Raw genomic sequence first — 16,726 nt, 5'->3', positions numbered from 1 at the left:
ATCTCGACATACCTTCAGCATTGACGTAGTTGATTGGTGATTGGTAACTGGAACTGGAAGAAGCTAGCTAACTGTGGTACATAGTAGCAATGCGATCGGCGAAGTACCCGAAGAGCACCGCACAACTCAAGAGGGCAAAATAAACCGTATAAAAACCAGCGGCCAGATACAATTGCGTTTTGGTTAAATTAAATTCACAGCAGTCGTCGATTATGAAATTGGCGGCTGCCGGCTAGGAGAAACCAGCGACGGCGGACGCGGAGCCAGTACATGAAGAACACTTTTGTACCGAAGCACGTGGTACTCCAATTCAAACGGTCCATTTCGGATTTGCGTCGGTTCGCCCGGGACGGGACGGGATGGAACTGAAAATCTGTCATCTGGGTCGTTCGTTTCTCGGGAAATAAAATGAAGCGAATCAGAAATTGAGAGGCATACGGAGAACGACGACGACGGTACAATCCTAATCTTAATTACATGAAGCGTTTCTCTATATCACGGTCGTTTTTCTTATTTTTTACGTTTATTGTTATGATTCTCATATATAACACCAGCGGACAACGCCATTATCATTATCTCTCGCTTTTAATATTTTCTACTTTTTCTCCCGGGACAAAACCAGCTCGGGCATTCCACAGCGTCTTCCGAGTGGTTTGAAAAAGGCTCAAGTTTCATTCTCCTCCACGCCATGCATGCGAGCGAAGTGGAACCGACCGAAATGCTACGTAGATCCATAACGAGCTTTTATAATATTTCTTCTGCCATATACATACATACTTGCTTTTATAAACACGTTCCCTCGGGTTTCCCTCCCCCACCCACGGCCATAAGAATCGCGACACACGCTCTATCACGACGACGACGGTCTCCCACTTCTGTGTACCCTCTACTCTCGCAACCAGTTCAATCGTCGCAATCGTGGCCGTTTCACCATTCTTATTATTTTCGAAATGGATAAGAAAAATAACAGCGCCAAACGCCAAACCAAACTCCAATCCCTCCAATCCGGGACGAAAACCGTCAAAATCCATTATTCGACGGAATCGGAACGAGATCTAATACGTCGGCGTCGTCGTCGATGGAAAAATAACAGCAAAGAGCGAAAAAATCCGGCAGATAAAATAAATATTGAGCTTTTCTATGGCCGTATAAAAATAAATATCGGCACCAATAAACTTATTTCATATTTATTCTATTGGAAACTGTCGACGACGACCGTAGAAGTAACGATAGAACTTCTAAGTCTACGTCTCGCGTCCTGGACGGGCGGCGGGCGGCTTTTGGCTTCGTTAGTCTCTTGATCGTCTCAAAAGTGGTCCTGATCTTCGTCGCAGCCGCCGCCACTGCTGACTGCCGTCATCGGTGTGCAATAAATTAGCAATATGTGCGGCTGATCCGGCAGGAGATCGCGCTCGCACGGGCTTGCATCATGGAGAAACAGTCATGGTTGGAGATACACCGTGCTTTGAGGTTGGTTTGATAGCTTTCGAAAATCCTGCACGTCCCGTGCTAGTGAGACTGTTCCATCTGTTCAGCAAGGTGTTCCTTCTTCATCTTCTTTTGACGTAATGTTCCAACTGGAACAAATCCCGTTTCTCAAGTATTCTAAATATGACCACTTCCACAGTTATTAACTGTGGGTCAAATGGATAATCTCTGATTGCATTAGCAGTTGAAGCCTAGGCTTCCATGCCCCACCAGTCAGATAATCGGGTTTAGCAAACCAGCCACTATATGTGGCAACACTTTGAGCGGCATGATGGAACTTTGCCGAGCACGCTAAAGGCACCACTAAATTAGTGCTGTCGCATGCAGCGGGTGATGAAGGTACGGCGTGCTTAACCGTCATTGCAACACTTGAGGCACCCGTGGAAGTTTAGTTATTCTTCTAAGTAGAAATAATGATACAGTTCGTGCGTAATCTCATTCATTGATTAAGGGTAATCTAACCCGTGTATCTTTCCGGATTTTCTTACATTCGCTTTCACATTTCCGCTGTACATACCTAGTCCGCCTTTACTCGTGTATCCTCGGAATCATCTAAGGTTGTTGCTTTAGTTGTCACTGATCTACGTCCAGCAGCAGTTTTTTTGGCACCTGCTTGGTTTGCCAGGTTCCCTGCCAATGATCATTTTGCATGTGTATATTGTGTGGCAGTAACTAAAATACTCTACGCCCAAGAAAGTCAACGAAATTTCCATTACAAAAAGTTTCTTAGCCACCCGGGAATCGAACCTATATATTTAACTTTTTTTCTTTCTTCAGAATCCGATTTCAGTAAAATTTTGAATAGTTTCCTATAGTACCTTTGTCATGAATAATACTTGATATATCAAGTTTAACTTAAAACAAGTTCGTCTATATACTTTTCAAGAACTCTTCCAATAATCTTTTGGCAGATCGACTGAGAGTTTCGATCTACGATTTAAACGGCTACGCAGTCTTTTAATTTGGGAAAATGAGGTTCAATATTTGCCCGACGTTTCAACACTGGGGTTTTGTGTCATGAGGGGTAACTAATCTAAAACTAAAAAAAAAACGAGAAATTGGATATCCCTGAAGATGCACAAAACTCCAATATCAAAACGTTGAGCAAATATTAAACCTCGTTTTCTCAAATTAAAAGGCTGCGTAGCCTTTGGAATCGTAGAACTTCCAATAATTCATGTGAATAATCTTAGTGAATCTTTATTCTGAAAAGGTCGCTAACCCTTAACCCTCCTTGCGCATTAGGGTAATTTTTTACCCAAACCGTGCAGCATGTCAGTGAGTTGCTCTTAACGTGATCCATTATTACGGTTTAAGACATAAACGGTTGCAAAGGCTCGCCATATCACGCTAGATTCCACGCTTCATTGTGCCAGCTAACTAACTTTCCATGGTGTTTTCCCGGCATTCTTGCAACGTACCTTGCCCACCGTATACTTCCGGCATTTGCTATTGAGTTCGCCGAAAAATGCAGCGAGCTCGTGGTTCATCCTTTGTTGCCACACATCGTTCTCCCCATATACTGCCAAATACGTGTTACTCGAATACTTCAAGTGTCTGTAGGTCCTCCACGAGCATGGTCTAAGTTTCGAACTCTTACCCCAGAGAATACAATACAATATTCAAATGACAGAAACACTAGTAAAAATCTTCAATAGAACTTTCTGGGCAAATTTCTAAGATTACTAGTGATAAAACTACTGAAACTCCAAAAGAGGAACTAGGGAACTTTCAAGCAATTCGTTGTACGGTTCTTCAAGACATTTCTCCTATGACTCCACCTAAAATTCTAACTGCGATACCTAGGGTCTGCGCATAAACTACGTAAACTCTTATAAGAGTAAGGGTGGTTTCTGGCCAAAGTCTACGGTCCATACAAATTTTGAAAATTTTGTAAGAACAAGACTCTACGAGGGGGAAGAAGGGAAACGTCTGAGATGGCCAAAAATGAGTCTACGTTGGATTCTTCCAGAACTTCCTTAATGTGATACATCTAGAGATTTCTCCAACAACTTACCCTGGAATTCTTCCAAAGATTTTATCCAGCGATTCTTCCAGAAATTGCTCATGAGATTCCCCGACTAAATTAGAAAAACAAAATTATTGCAGGTGTTATTTAGCTACAATGATTTTTGTAACAACGGTTGTTATAAAACATGTACCGTTAGCAGCTAAAATAACAAAAATTCTTACAAAACTCGTTCCAATTAAAACAGAAATATAACAAGTTGAGATATAACCATAGCAAGATTATATCAAATTTTGTTAGAATAAACTGGCGAAATCACAACAAAATTATAACAAGTTCTGTTATATATTTCAGAACAGTGAATCAAAATTCAACCATCGCGCAACAATAACGACAATGTCGCAACCAGAATTTGTTGCGACATTCTACCCAATGCGACATAGATTTGTCCCAACTTGAAAAAATGGGATAAAGATCATGCAGCACGAGTTTAGAGATTTTTAGTCCTTACATTGTGATTTTCGAGCGGTAACTTCGAGTCGGTAAACACTGCAACGCTGCTGGAGATGCATCATCAAAAAGTTTCGATTTTGGGATGGTAATAATTGAATATTCACGAGTTGAAAAGTACGCAACAAATTCAGCTTCCGTTTTGTCTGCAACAAAAATTTTCGGGATCATCTGTTACCAGTTGGGATAAAAAGTTATCGCTGCGCCTTTTGTTTTGTGCCTCTTTTATCTGATAATTCTCTTCACTGTTTCAGAACAAATGTGTTACAAGTTTTGTTTTAAATCTCTTGGCGAGTGATCAAAATAACAAAAAATATCAATCTTTTACAAGACAATACAAAAACATCTTTTGAATTCTGAAATAATTTTGTAACAAAATATTGCAAAGATTGCAATAAACGTGTTACGAAATTATGTTAGAGGCAATTATCTTAAAGTCCATCTGTTTGAATAAATAAAACAAGTTTTGTTACTGAAATTATAACAAATGTTAATATAATTTTGTTATGGATTTTTACATTTAAAAATCCTTATAGCAGAATTACATCAACTATTGTTATTTTGAACAACAGTTGTCATAATTTTGTTATGATCTTGTTATGTGTTTCTGGTCGGGTCCTCAGGAAAATACTCTTGGCTGGGAATTCCAGATGAAATTCTACAAGCAATTTCTCCAAAATTTCTATTTGTGGTACCTCAAGGAATTCTTCTAGGGATTCCCTCTAGGAATTTCTCCTGGTATTCGTGCTGCAATTCTTCCGGGCAAACTTCCCGGGTCTTCTCTCTTCCTCCTCCTACAGAGACTTCATAAAAGCTCTAACAATTCTTCCAGTGAGGTACTCCTCCAGGCATTCCTGATGAGGTTTCCCTATAAATTCTTTTAGAGATTCCTCCAAAAAGTCCCCCTAGGATTTCTTTAGAAATTTAGGAATTCTTCTATGGATTCTCTAGATGTTTCTATTGGGTTGTCTTCAGGAATTCTGGCTGGGATTATTCAATGCCATCTTCCTGGGATTCCTTTAGTAATTCATCATATTATTCCTTCAGGGACTCTTCACAGATTACTATCAATTTTTCCAGAAATAAAAAAAAAATCCTCCAGGTATTTTGTTTAAAGGCAACTTCTCTTCACTGCATTCCTGTTCCTGATATAGTTTCTATAGAAATTCCCGTAGAGATTTCTCAAGCAGCTGCTCCTGCTCCTGCTAAAATTATTCACGAAAACCTTCCTCAGATTCTTCCATAAGTTCCTACGGGGATTCCGGTAGAAGTTCCTTCAGAGACGTTATTCATCCTCATAAAATCCCTCCAGAAACTCCTCTCGGCCTTACTTCTGGAATTCCAGTTGGAATTTCTTCAGCCATTACTACTGTGTTTCTTCCAGCAATTTCGCCTAGAACTCCTTCAGAAATTCTTACTGTAATTCCGTCAAGAATTCTTCTACGGAATTTTTGCTGAGATTATTCAAAGCAGTCTTCCTGAAATTCTCTCAGAAGCTCCTACGGTTAATCTTCCAAACATTTTATCTAGAGATCCTTCCACAAATTCCTCAAGGGGTTCCTTCGGAAATTGAGAGACTCGTCACAAGTATTTAATGGAACGTGGATATTGGTTTTGCTGTTTTTGCCGAACGATCTTTCTGTTCGAGTAGTGAATGTTTGTATCGCCATCTGATCGGTCGTCTTTTGTTGTAATTTTGCCTGTGTTAAATAAAAGAAAGCAAACCCAGAATTTTCAACTTTATTACAACGGTCTACGAAGAAAACTGCCCAAATCATCACTTCACAGATTGTTTCAGAAAATCTTCCATGTGCTCCTTTAGAAGTGCAACGAAGAATTCTGTACCGAAATCATGTATGAATTGCTTCACCAATTCCTCCACGATTTTTCATAAATGATTTCAGAGATTGTTTGAGAAATTCGCCCAGAGATTACTCCTCTGGATATTTATGCAGAAATTTCTCTAGGCATTCGTTTGGAGAATCTATTGGAGATTCCGTTAGAAAATCTATCAAAAATTTCTTCAGAAATACTGCTAAAAAAAATTTAAAAAAAATCTTTCGAAAACTTTTTCAGCGATGCCTTCAGAAATTATTCCAGAGTTTTTCAGAAAATGTTTCAAAAGTTTCTTCAAACATTTGTACTGGGGTTACTTCTGAGGTTCTTTCAAGGATTTCCCCAGAAATTCCCACAGCAACTTCCAATTTCTACATAAATTCCACTAGGAATTTCTCCAGAAGTTTCACAAAGAGTTGTGCAAGAAAGGTGTGTACATGTACAAGTTTCTGCAGAAATTCCTCCAGCGATTTCTTTAGAAAATCCTATTTTTTCAGGTCTTTTTTAGATTATATTTTTCAGAAGAATCCTTCGGAAAATCTTTCGAGAATTCTCTCAATCAATCTTCTAAAGAAAACTTTCTGTGGGGCTACTTTGGAAATTGCTCCAGGGATTTTTTTTAAATCTTATTTTCTGTCAGAAATTCTTCCTTGGATTTCTATAGAAAAAAAAAAATTTGAGATCCATTCGGAAATTTTCTGCATGGATTCCTATAGAAACTCCCCATCACAAATTTTTCATGAGATTCTTTCAGAAAAACTCCCATGGTTTTCATTTCAAATTCTTCCACTAATTTCTTCAGAAATATCTTAAGATTGTCCTCCAGAGATTTCTTTACAAATATCTCCAAAGATTACTTTGGAAAGGTTCCTCAGATTTTTCGGTAATTCTTTCATGGAACCTTGCTGAAATCCCTCCTAGGATTCATTTAAAATATCTTTCACAAGTTCTGAAAAAATCTCTAAGAGATTCTTAAAGAAATTCGTTCAAGGACTCCTTTGAAAACTTCTCGAAGATTTACTTTAAAATCATCCAGGATATCCTAAAGAAAGTCAGTCCTTTCAGAATACTTCCTAGGAATTCCTTTCGACTTTAGAATGTCCTCCAGAAATTACGCCAAGAGCTCCTTAACAAAGTCTTGCACTTGGTCTTACACGTACCCAAAAATGTTGCATGAATACCTTTAGAAAATACTTCGAGAATTCCTTTCAGAAAATCTTGCATCTGGGAATAGATAGATATAGATTACTCCAGAAATTTTTCAAAGATACTCCATGGATTTTTTTTAGAAAATGTTTCACGAATACATTAAGAATCAGAATTTCAGAACTCTTCAAAATTTTCTCAGAAGCTTTCCAAAGAATTTTCTCCGCTACAAGAGATCATCAAGAAAATTCCCATGGTTTCCTGAAATTCCTTTAGATATTTCTTCAAGACATTTCTTTTCCAGTAATTCTCTATGGATTCCTCCAGAAATTCATTGAAAATTGATTAGGATTTTTATTAGGGGATTTCTTCTGGATTTATTTCTAAAAATATTTCAAGAGGTTTTGTTAGGTATTCCAGCAGGGGTTTCCAGCTGAAATTTCGTCAGAAAATCCATCTACGGATTCTTGAAATGCTTCTGTTTTTTTTCAGAAACTCTTTCAGGAATTCATTTAGAATTGACTTCAATTTTTTTTTCAACTTCTTCTGAATGTTTTTCTGCGATACTTTCGGAAATAAATATATTTATAGACTTCTTCGATATTTTCAGAATTACTTCAAAAATTTCAGCAAGTTGTTTCAGTAGTTCCTTCAGAGAAAACGCTCAAGCGGTTCCTTCAGAGATGCTTCCAGAAATACATCCTTGGGAACATACCAGTTGGGGCGTTGAAATCGTGGAGCCTAGACAAACTAGCTCTGATTTTTCCACGAAAGCACTGGAAATAATTTATCACACATTTTGTCAGTAATCTGCCGGAGCATTACATTGACCTTTTCATGGAATTTACAACAAATTGGGAATTTAATCAGCTGAGTATACGCCAAGATTGTACAAGGCATCAACCAAAAACTTCAGGAATATATAGCAATTCTCGGTGAGGAAGTCATAAAAAACTTGAAAGAAGTTAGTTGGAAATATTTTGAGGCACAGTCTGACGACTGGGAAGTTTGCATGCATCCACCGAAGATATTGTCATTGCTAAGGGATCTGTAACAAATATCGCTAAAAAATCATCCAATCATATACCCATCGACAGAGCGAGAGATATTTATGAAAGGGAAGTATGCGATTAAAGTATAAATATATAAAACTAAGTTTGTCATGAGGTATGATTTGGCGCTATTCTTCATTACACGAAAAAATCTAACCTCAAAATTTTTTGACAGCTTTTAGGTCACTGAAAGATTTACATGACCGATGTAAGATGAGCAAAAAGAGGACGGCAGCAAGGTCGCTAAATTAGAAGACACATTAGTCCTGTTCAACGACGTAGGTTGAACTTGCTCGAAGTTACTGCATCCCGCTCTTACCCGTTTGATGACAAATGGGTAAGAGCAAGATGCAGCAACTTCGAGCAAGTTCAACCTGCGTCGTTGAACAGGACTATTTTGTCTTTGTATTGCTTGTGTGTGATCTGTCAAGTGACCTGAGAATTGACAAACATTTTCAAGGCTAAATTGATTGGTGTAATGAAAAAGGAGGTGTTCCATAAAACAATGTATTGATATGAAATGCTCCGAGTGCCAAAAGGCTGAAAGCCCGTGCATTATAACCCAAGTGACATGTTTTATTCAAATATACTAGAAGAAGTTCCTATAACCATAATAAAACCAAAATAAGAGATATAAGGTTTTATGACCCATGTGGCGCCCGAGCCTTCCAAATAAACGAATAAGTAAAAAAAAGGTTTTATGACGGTTCTCAAAACCTCTACAAGACTAATTAGTTATCAAAATGCTACATACTTGGGAAGTCGTCTTGATATAAACTGCAACAAAAATGTAGGGTAAAAGGGTATAATGCGCCCCACCGGGGTAAAACGCCCCCCTTCATTTTCTAGCGATTCAAGCGCTTTTCGCATGCGTGATCGATTGGGTTGGGAATCTTAAATATTGAAGAATTATTGCCAACAAGCTGGTCCATTAGTAGATTGGTACAGAAAAGCAATAAAAATATCAAAAAGTCTGAAATCGAGGATTTTGGCGTAATATTTAACCTCTTGTATGCTGACTTTCATTGCAAACGAAGATAGTTCTGTTCGCTTGTGTTATTTAAGACCCTCATAGGATAAGCATGTGGTGGAATTAACCACTGGGACAGTTTTATCACGGGGCTGGACGTTTTTCTTTTGATGGGGCGTATTGCCCCGTTTGTTTTGAAAAGGCAAATTTTGGAACGTTTTCGAAAAACGTTTTAAAGCTTCCATAGCCGCCCCTGAAAAGGCAAAGTTCGCATGCAACACTTCGCTGACTTTAGGAACAACGATTTGCAGTGGATAATAGATGGAATAAGGCGCCAGTTTTAGATATATTGGCATTTCTCCTTAAGGGGGCATATTATACCTGTTAACCCTATATGAAATCGAAGACCATAAAATCGAGAGTCTATATAATCCAGGGTCCACTAAATTGAGGTATACCTGTATTGGTTTTCAGATATTAGGAAAAGAAAATTGTCGGATAAAAATTTCCGAACAAACGATAAACGAGATGTTGAGTTTATCCTTTGTCCCAACATATAATGATAATGACATGATCTCGAAAATGTGTATCTATGACAAAACAGAAGCTATCACGTCCAGTAAATATTCTGAAAGTTACAGTAGTTGTTATTATCAACTAAGCTTCAAAACAGCAAGGAAAAATATATAACACCGCTTATTGTTTCTCTATTGCTTTTGTAAGTACAGTGGATTATGTAACACTACCTAACGTATTGGCAAAAGCTATTATCACAAGTGTAGACCTGAAGTTATGCTTTCCGGAGTAGTGTTGTTGATCAGGAATATCTCAAAACTATCTTGAAATGACTCATGATACGCCAGGGGAATTACAGATTACAGTTTAAAGTTCATTGTGAGAATAACTACTGTTACTATCAAGAGCTAAACTTCAGGATAGTTTGGACGATCCTCAATGTCCCAAAGGTTCATAATAATGTATAGTAGACTTCAGATTGGTCTAGTCACCACGATTGATTATGAAACGTTACTCAATATTTCAGATATAGCTGATGTTACGAGTGTAGACCTGAAGCTCTGAACTCTAAGATAGTTTGGCTGACCTAGAAAATTCCCATAGTGTCTCTAAATGACATTTGAGATTTCAAGAGCTTCACGGATCTCAACAGATTATGCTATGCTATTATTTATGGTGAAAACACATAAAGTTTTTCTTGTAGATTTGAAGGACGGTATTATAGAACAAATTGGACGAACCTGAATGCCCCAAAGGTTTATAACTAAACAAGTAGACTTCAGATTGCTCCGGATAAATATGCAACGTTACTCAGTATAGCAGATATGGCTGTTGTTACGAGTGTAGACCTGAAGTCCTGAACTCCAAGGTAGTTTGGCTGACCTGGAATACCCCTGTAGTGTCTATAAATGACATTTGAGATTTCAAGAGCTTCACGGATCCCAACACATTATGCAATACTATTATTTATGGCGAAAACACATAAAACTTTTCTTGTAGATTTGAAGGACTTCACTATAGAACAGTTTGGACCAGGGATGCCAGATGATTTTTTGAAAAATCTGTATAGCAAATTTCAAAAATCTGTATCCCATCCAAAATTTGGGTGAAAAATCTGTATCCCATACAAAAATAAAATAGCCCCTTCAGCTCAAAAATCTGTATTTCAAACGAAATCTGTACGGATGCTCAAAAATCTGTATAATGCAGATAAATCTGTAAATATGGCATCCCTGGTTTGGACGACCCTGAATGTCCCAAAGGTTAATAATAAGCTTGTAGACTTCAGATTGCTCCAGTAACCGCGGTTGATTATGCAACGTAACTCAGTATAACATAAACATATATGTATGGCCACTGTTACGAGTGTAGACCTGAAGTTCTGAACTCCAAGGTAGTTTGGCTGACCTGGAATATCCCTATAGTGTCTGTAAATGACATTGTAGATGTCAAGAGCTTCACGGAACCCAACCTACTGGGTTTAAATAATGCAATGCTATTATTTGTGGCGAAAATATATAAAATTATTTTTGTAGATTTGAAGGACTTCACTATAGTTTGCACACTTATTTCTGAATTGCCCGTTCGATACTTTTTTGACGAGATTATAACAGCAGTACGATCTCGGTAGTTTCGGTAATCGGTTTTACTGAGTTTCAGTAAAACGACTGTCAAAATTGTATGGAAAAAGTAAACAATGCATTTTTGCTGAACGAGTTCGGTGCTCAGCAGTTTTAATCTCGTCAAAAAATTACCGAACTCGGTAATCAAAATTAAGTGTGTGGACAGTTTGGAGCACCTAGAACTGACCAGATTGAAAAACACCTTTTGATATTCTTGATGAAGGCTAAATGAATACATATAAACATAACCCACATCCAAGTTCAGCTTTTAGAACAACTGGTGTGTCAATTATTTCGTTTTCCAAATTTCATGGTGTTCAGGATGTCCTAGGTTATCAATGAAGTCCCAAATACAAATATTCCCATTTTTCCCTAATAGAGGATTCAATTTGCAACAACCTTGCCGAAGACAGTATGTATTCTGTTTTATCGAATGGGTTAATTTATACAACTGTTTCTATGTTGGGGTCATATATGAACCCTTCGGCTACTAAAGGTTAAAAGGAAATCAATTTCCTATGGATGGATCTGGAGTACCAAACTCCATCACACTGATCAATTTCCCCCCAATTCACGGTCACTACTGTTGCACTGGTGAATGCGGACCGCTACCAGGCAGGCCAGCCCCGGTAGCTGCTGCGGCTGCGAACCCAGTTAGTGGCACTGTTTGTCGGTCGTTAGCTGAGAGGGACATCGAAATCTATGTGCCTAATGTTTACAACGGACGCGAGAATGTAGACAACACTCACATTATGATTACATGTCGGCTAGCTGTAGCTGAGCCAGCCAGCCGGTTCGGTTGTTGTTGTTGTTGGGGCGATTGAACGGGTGCAAGCAAGCGCAGTGACTACTAGATCTGCACCACCAGAAGGCAAGGCGGCCGGCACGGGCGGCGCGATGATGGTGCTTTTGTCAGTGGCAGCAAAGGAGACATTTCATCTAGTTACCGGCGACGCGCGACGGGCGAACAAATTGAATGCTCTGGATTCGCCGCGTACCTACTACGTACGGTTGCTACGATTCGGCTCCGGTTTGGAGGTTACCGCGAATCAAGAACCAGCGTGGTTTCAATGTTGCGCAACCCGTCGGAATAATAAGGTACACGCACTCCGATTGGTTTGTTGGGTAACAACAACGGAGCGGAATGTGCTTATTATACTTTCAGTTTTATGATGTTTGTGTGGGGAGTTCCACAAATTATAGTAACAAATGAATATTAAGTCATTGGATTACAACGATTGAGGTTACAATTGATTGGATACAGTGTGTCATCAAGTAAACAGCCGAGGAAGTTCCAATAAAAACGCTTAATCGAGTCAAACCAAGTTTCCACAAAGAAGAACTCTCTTGAATCGAAAAATGTTATTCCGTTCCTCAAAGATCGCTCGTTATTAATAATTAACCATTACCATTGTAACTGAACCCTCAGATGCAACCCTCTCTGCCATACTTTTAACATTGCATTAGTCCCCTCTGTAATAACAGAGCAGCACCGTAGTTCGAGCTCAGTCACGATCCGGCTGCAGTCAATCCGTGCCTTGCGGGTGCCATCTCTATTGCTATTATCAGCCTCGTGGACGCAATTTGCGCAGTATCCTCGATCGCTCCAAATTACAAGCCACACATCTCCTTCATTCAGAAGAACATAAAACACATGCCCCCTCCTTCGATAGTAATCTATTGTATTATTAAATTATCCTTTTTTTCCTTTTGTTTCTTTCTCTTTCTCGCTCCCGACCCTGCGGCAGATCCGAGTGAACGTGTTGGACAAGAACGATAGCCCACCGACATTTCGTGACGTTCCGTTGGTCTTTTCCGTGTCGGAAGATTTGGCCGTTGGGCAGACGGTAGCCCAAATAACCGCAACCGATCCGGACACGCTCGGAACGCTGGAGTACTCGCTGGTGAAAGGTGACACCGGGAAGTTCCTGCTGGAGAAAAGCACCGGCCTGCTGAAGCTGCGCGACGCCCTGGATCGCGAAACCGAGGACACCTACCGCCTAGTGGTCAGCGTTACCGATGGCGTCCAGAGCACCGAAACCACCGTCACCGTACAGGTAAGCAACCCCTCCCTCGGTCATTCCCGCGATGTAGTTCTCGTTGAGAGCCGAAATAAATTTTAATTCGAGACCGCGATGCCAATCCGATTGCGCGGCCATTTGGTTGAGTTTGATTGATTACTGAAAATCATAAAATGCTTTCCCAGCAGAGAGAGAGAGCCGTCCAACCGTCCGTTTTTATGCATCATTGCACCGTTGCGCGTTGCAGTTGGTTGTCGGATGGCCTTTGGCTGGCGGGCTGGCTGGCAGAATGTTCGTGTTGATCTGAAACGCATTAAAAAGATTCCACCTCTTTTTGAAAAGCACCATCACGGCCCATCAACCAACAACGGCCCGCGGTTGCAAAAATTGTGCATACATATTTTTTTCTTCCTCGAAAGGGAGAAATATAGATGGTGAATGAAGAGTCGGAATACCAAGCAGTTTGAACAAGCAAAATAATTGATACACCATAGTCGTGTAAAGTTCTGCTTCTCTGTAGCCATTTTAATGAAACAACTTTTTTATAACTTGGTATGTACTGGTATCCCGAAATTCAGTTGAAGGACTGATCTACAGGATTTTTTTTTTTCGATTTAGCAACAAAAATAATAATAACATAGTACAATCTGCTGGGATCTGTAAAACTCGTGAAGAGACATCATTAGGATACTCAAGACATCCAAACTAACTTAGAGTACAGAACATCAGTATTTAACTATGTTTACCGGACCTACTTGAAGACTAATTCATATTATCATAAATTTGTGGGACATTCAGGGTCATCCAAACTGTCCTGGAGTTTAGTCCATGACAAGCATCACAGTTGTTATGTTCGCTATGAATAATCTATGATTTCCTTAGAATTATACAAATCATTCCAAAATTATTTTGAGATATGCCAGAGCAACCAAACTACTGAAAAGAGCTGTACTTCGGAAATGCATTCTATCAGTCCTTAACCAGTATCGGCCTGAGTCAGCCAGAGTGGTCTCTGGCGCCGAAGTTATTGCACCGTGGTGGAGGGGCCCAGAGACGGGGGGGAGGCCTAAGATGACTTTTAAGCAGCAGTGCTCAAAGAATACTAAGTTGAAGCGAGGCAGGTCAAGTCCCAGTAGGGACGTAGAGCCACAAAGAAGAAGAAGAATAAATATACTTTTGGGACATTCAGGGTCATCCAAACTGTCCTGAAGTTTGGTCCTTGACATCCATCACAGTTGTTATGTTCGCTATGAATATCACATATCCAACTATAATCTATGATTCCCTTGGAATTATACGAATCATTCCAAAATTATTTTGAGATATGCCAGACCAACTAAACTACTGAAAAGAGCTGTACTTCGGAAATGCATTCATAACCGTATTTGCCTGAGATGACTTTTAAGCAGCATGGGCACCCGATATGGAATATGCACAGGCATTGAAGTTTTGAGGAATTAAAATGACTGTTTTAAATTTGTTTCTAGTTTCGTAAACTTTATGAGTATGAACAATTCCTCCAGGATTTTTTCCATAGCTTGCTACAGTGATTCCATATTGAAATCCTTCAAAGATTCCTTTAAGAACTCAGCTAGGGATTCCACCAGACATTTCTTCGAGGATTTGTCCTGGGATGTTTTTAAATGTTTTTCCTGTGATTGTTCAAGTGCTGTTTTCGAGGTATTCTTCAGGAATTTTTCCAGAGATCCGTTGGGGTATTTCTGCAGATACTCCTTCAGAGATTTCTCCAAGGATTTTTACATACATCCCTTGCAGAATTCCGATGGAGATTGCCCCAATAATTTCATGTTGAATTCTTTGAAGTATTTCTGCAGGAATGTCTTCCAGGAATTCTTTCAGAACATTTTACTAGAGATTATCCCAAAATTAAACCAGGAATTTCTTCAAAAAATCCATTAGAAGTCCACCCAAGTTTTCCTTCAAGAATTTGTCTGGAAATTACTGCAGACATGGATTTCTTCAATTTTTTATCCAGGGATCCCCACACAAATTCTCGTGAGATTCCCTAAAGAATTCCTCATGGGATTGCTTCCGGGATTCATCATGGGGTTTCTTCACAAATTTCTCCAAAAGATTCCTCCAGGGGTTCAACTGGGAATTCCTTCTGCAATTCTTTCGGGAACAACTCCCAGCATTATTTTGAAAATGCACCCGAGAACTCAACTGATGCAGGGATTACTTCAAAAGTTCATCTACGTTCTCTTTTCAGGATTCCTTCAGGATTTCCTCTGGAGTTTTAGCGATTTCTTCAGTACTTCCTCCTGGGATTTCTTAAGAAACTTCTACTAGAATTTCCTCAGAAATTGATCCTTGGATTTCTTCCGGAATTCTTCCTGAGATTCCTCCAAGAATTCCTCAAGGGAATTCTCCAGAAATTCCTCCAGGATTCCTCTGGGAATTCCTACATGGATTCCTCTAAAAATTCTTACAGGGATTCGTCCGAGAATTCCTCTCGCAATTTCTCTAGAGATTTTTCTAGGAATTTCTCCAGAGATTCCTACAGGTATTCCTCTTGAGATGACTCAACAATTTTTTCTACAGATTCCTCCAGGAATTTCTCATGAAAGTGGAATGTATACAGGGATTCCCCCAGGAATTCCTCTAAAGATTCCTCAAGGAATTTCTCTAGAGATTTCTCCAGGGGTTCCTCCAGACTTTTCTTCAGGAATTCCTCTTGGGATTGCTCTCAGCATTCCTCCAGGAATTCCTTTAGGAATACCTCCACAATACCTACGGCAATTTTTCCAAAAAACCTCTAGGAATTTCTCCCGCAGTTTATCCAGGAATTATTCCAAGAATTTCTCCAGCCATTTCTGCATGAATTTCTTCTGAGATTCATCTATAAATTCCTTCAAGGATTTCTTCAGGAATCCTCCAGGGATTCCTTCAGAAATTCCCCCAGGAATTCCTCTCGGAATTTATCCAGGAATTATTGCAGGTATTCCTCCAGGCATTCCTTCATGATTTCATCCAGGCATTTCTCCAGGAACTCCTCCAGGAATTGATCCAGAAATTCCTGCGGAAATTCCTACAGAAATTCCTCCAGGAAATCTTACATGGATTCTTTCAGAAATTTCATCAAGAATTTATACAGGAATTGCTCTAGGATTTTTTCCAGGGATTCATCCGGAATCTCTTCCAGAGTTTCCTCCAGCAGTTCCTCTGCGAACTCCTCTAGGAATTTCTGTAGATATTTCTGCAGGGATTCCTTTTAGGGTTCTTCCAGAAGTTTCTCCAGAAATAGTTCTCGGGGAATTCCTCTAGGAATTTCTTCAAAAATTTCTCGGATTCATTCAGGGAATTCTTCAAGAATTCCTCTAGGGATTTCGCCAGGAATTTGTCCATAAAGTCATTCAGGCATTCCTTGAGGTTATTCCAGAAATTGCTTCAGGGATTCCTCCAGCGATTTTTCCAAAAAGTCCTCCAGGAGTTCTTCCAAGAATTTCTCCAGATATTTCTCCAGGGATTCTTCTCAGATTTCCTCTAGGGTATTCTCCAGGAGTTCATCTAGGGATTCCTTCAAGATTTCTCTCAGAATATACTCCAGGAATTCATCCAAGAATTCCTCCAGGGTT

The 16,726-nt window shown here is 39.4% G+C and overlaps 1 protein-coding gene across 4 annotated transcripts in view; it reads left to right on the top strand.

The window, feature by feature from the left end:
- LOC109411674 (cadherin-related tumor suppressor) overlaps positions 1-16,726 on the top strand; it is a 360,443-nt gene that overhangs the window by 197,664 nt on the left and 146,053 nt on the right. For all 4 annotated transcript variants that reach the window (XM_062849061.1, XM_062849058.1, XM_062849060.1 and 1 more), the window contains one exon: positions 12,858-13,166. In XM_062849061.1, the coding sequence (XP_062705045.1) occupies positions 12,858-13,166 (309 nt within the window). The remainder of the gene's footprint in view (positions 1-12,857; positions 13,167-16,726) is intronic.

This window comes from Aedes albopictus, chromosome 2 (genome assembly GCF_035046485.1).
Source record: "Aedes albopictus strain Foshan chromosome 2, AalbF5, whole genome shotgun sequence".
Classification (NCBI taxonomy): Eukaryota; Metazoa; Arthropoda; class Insecta; order Diptera; family Culicidae; genus Aedes; species Aedes albopictus.
This window is presented reverse-complemented; position numbering and strand designations above follow the sequence as displayed.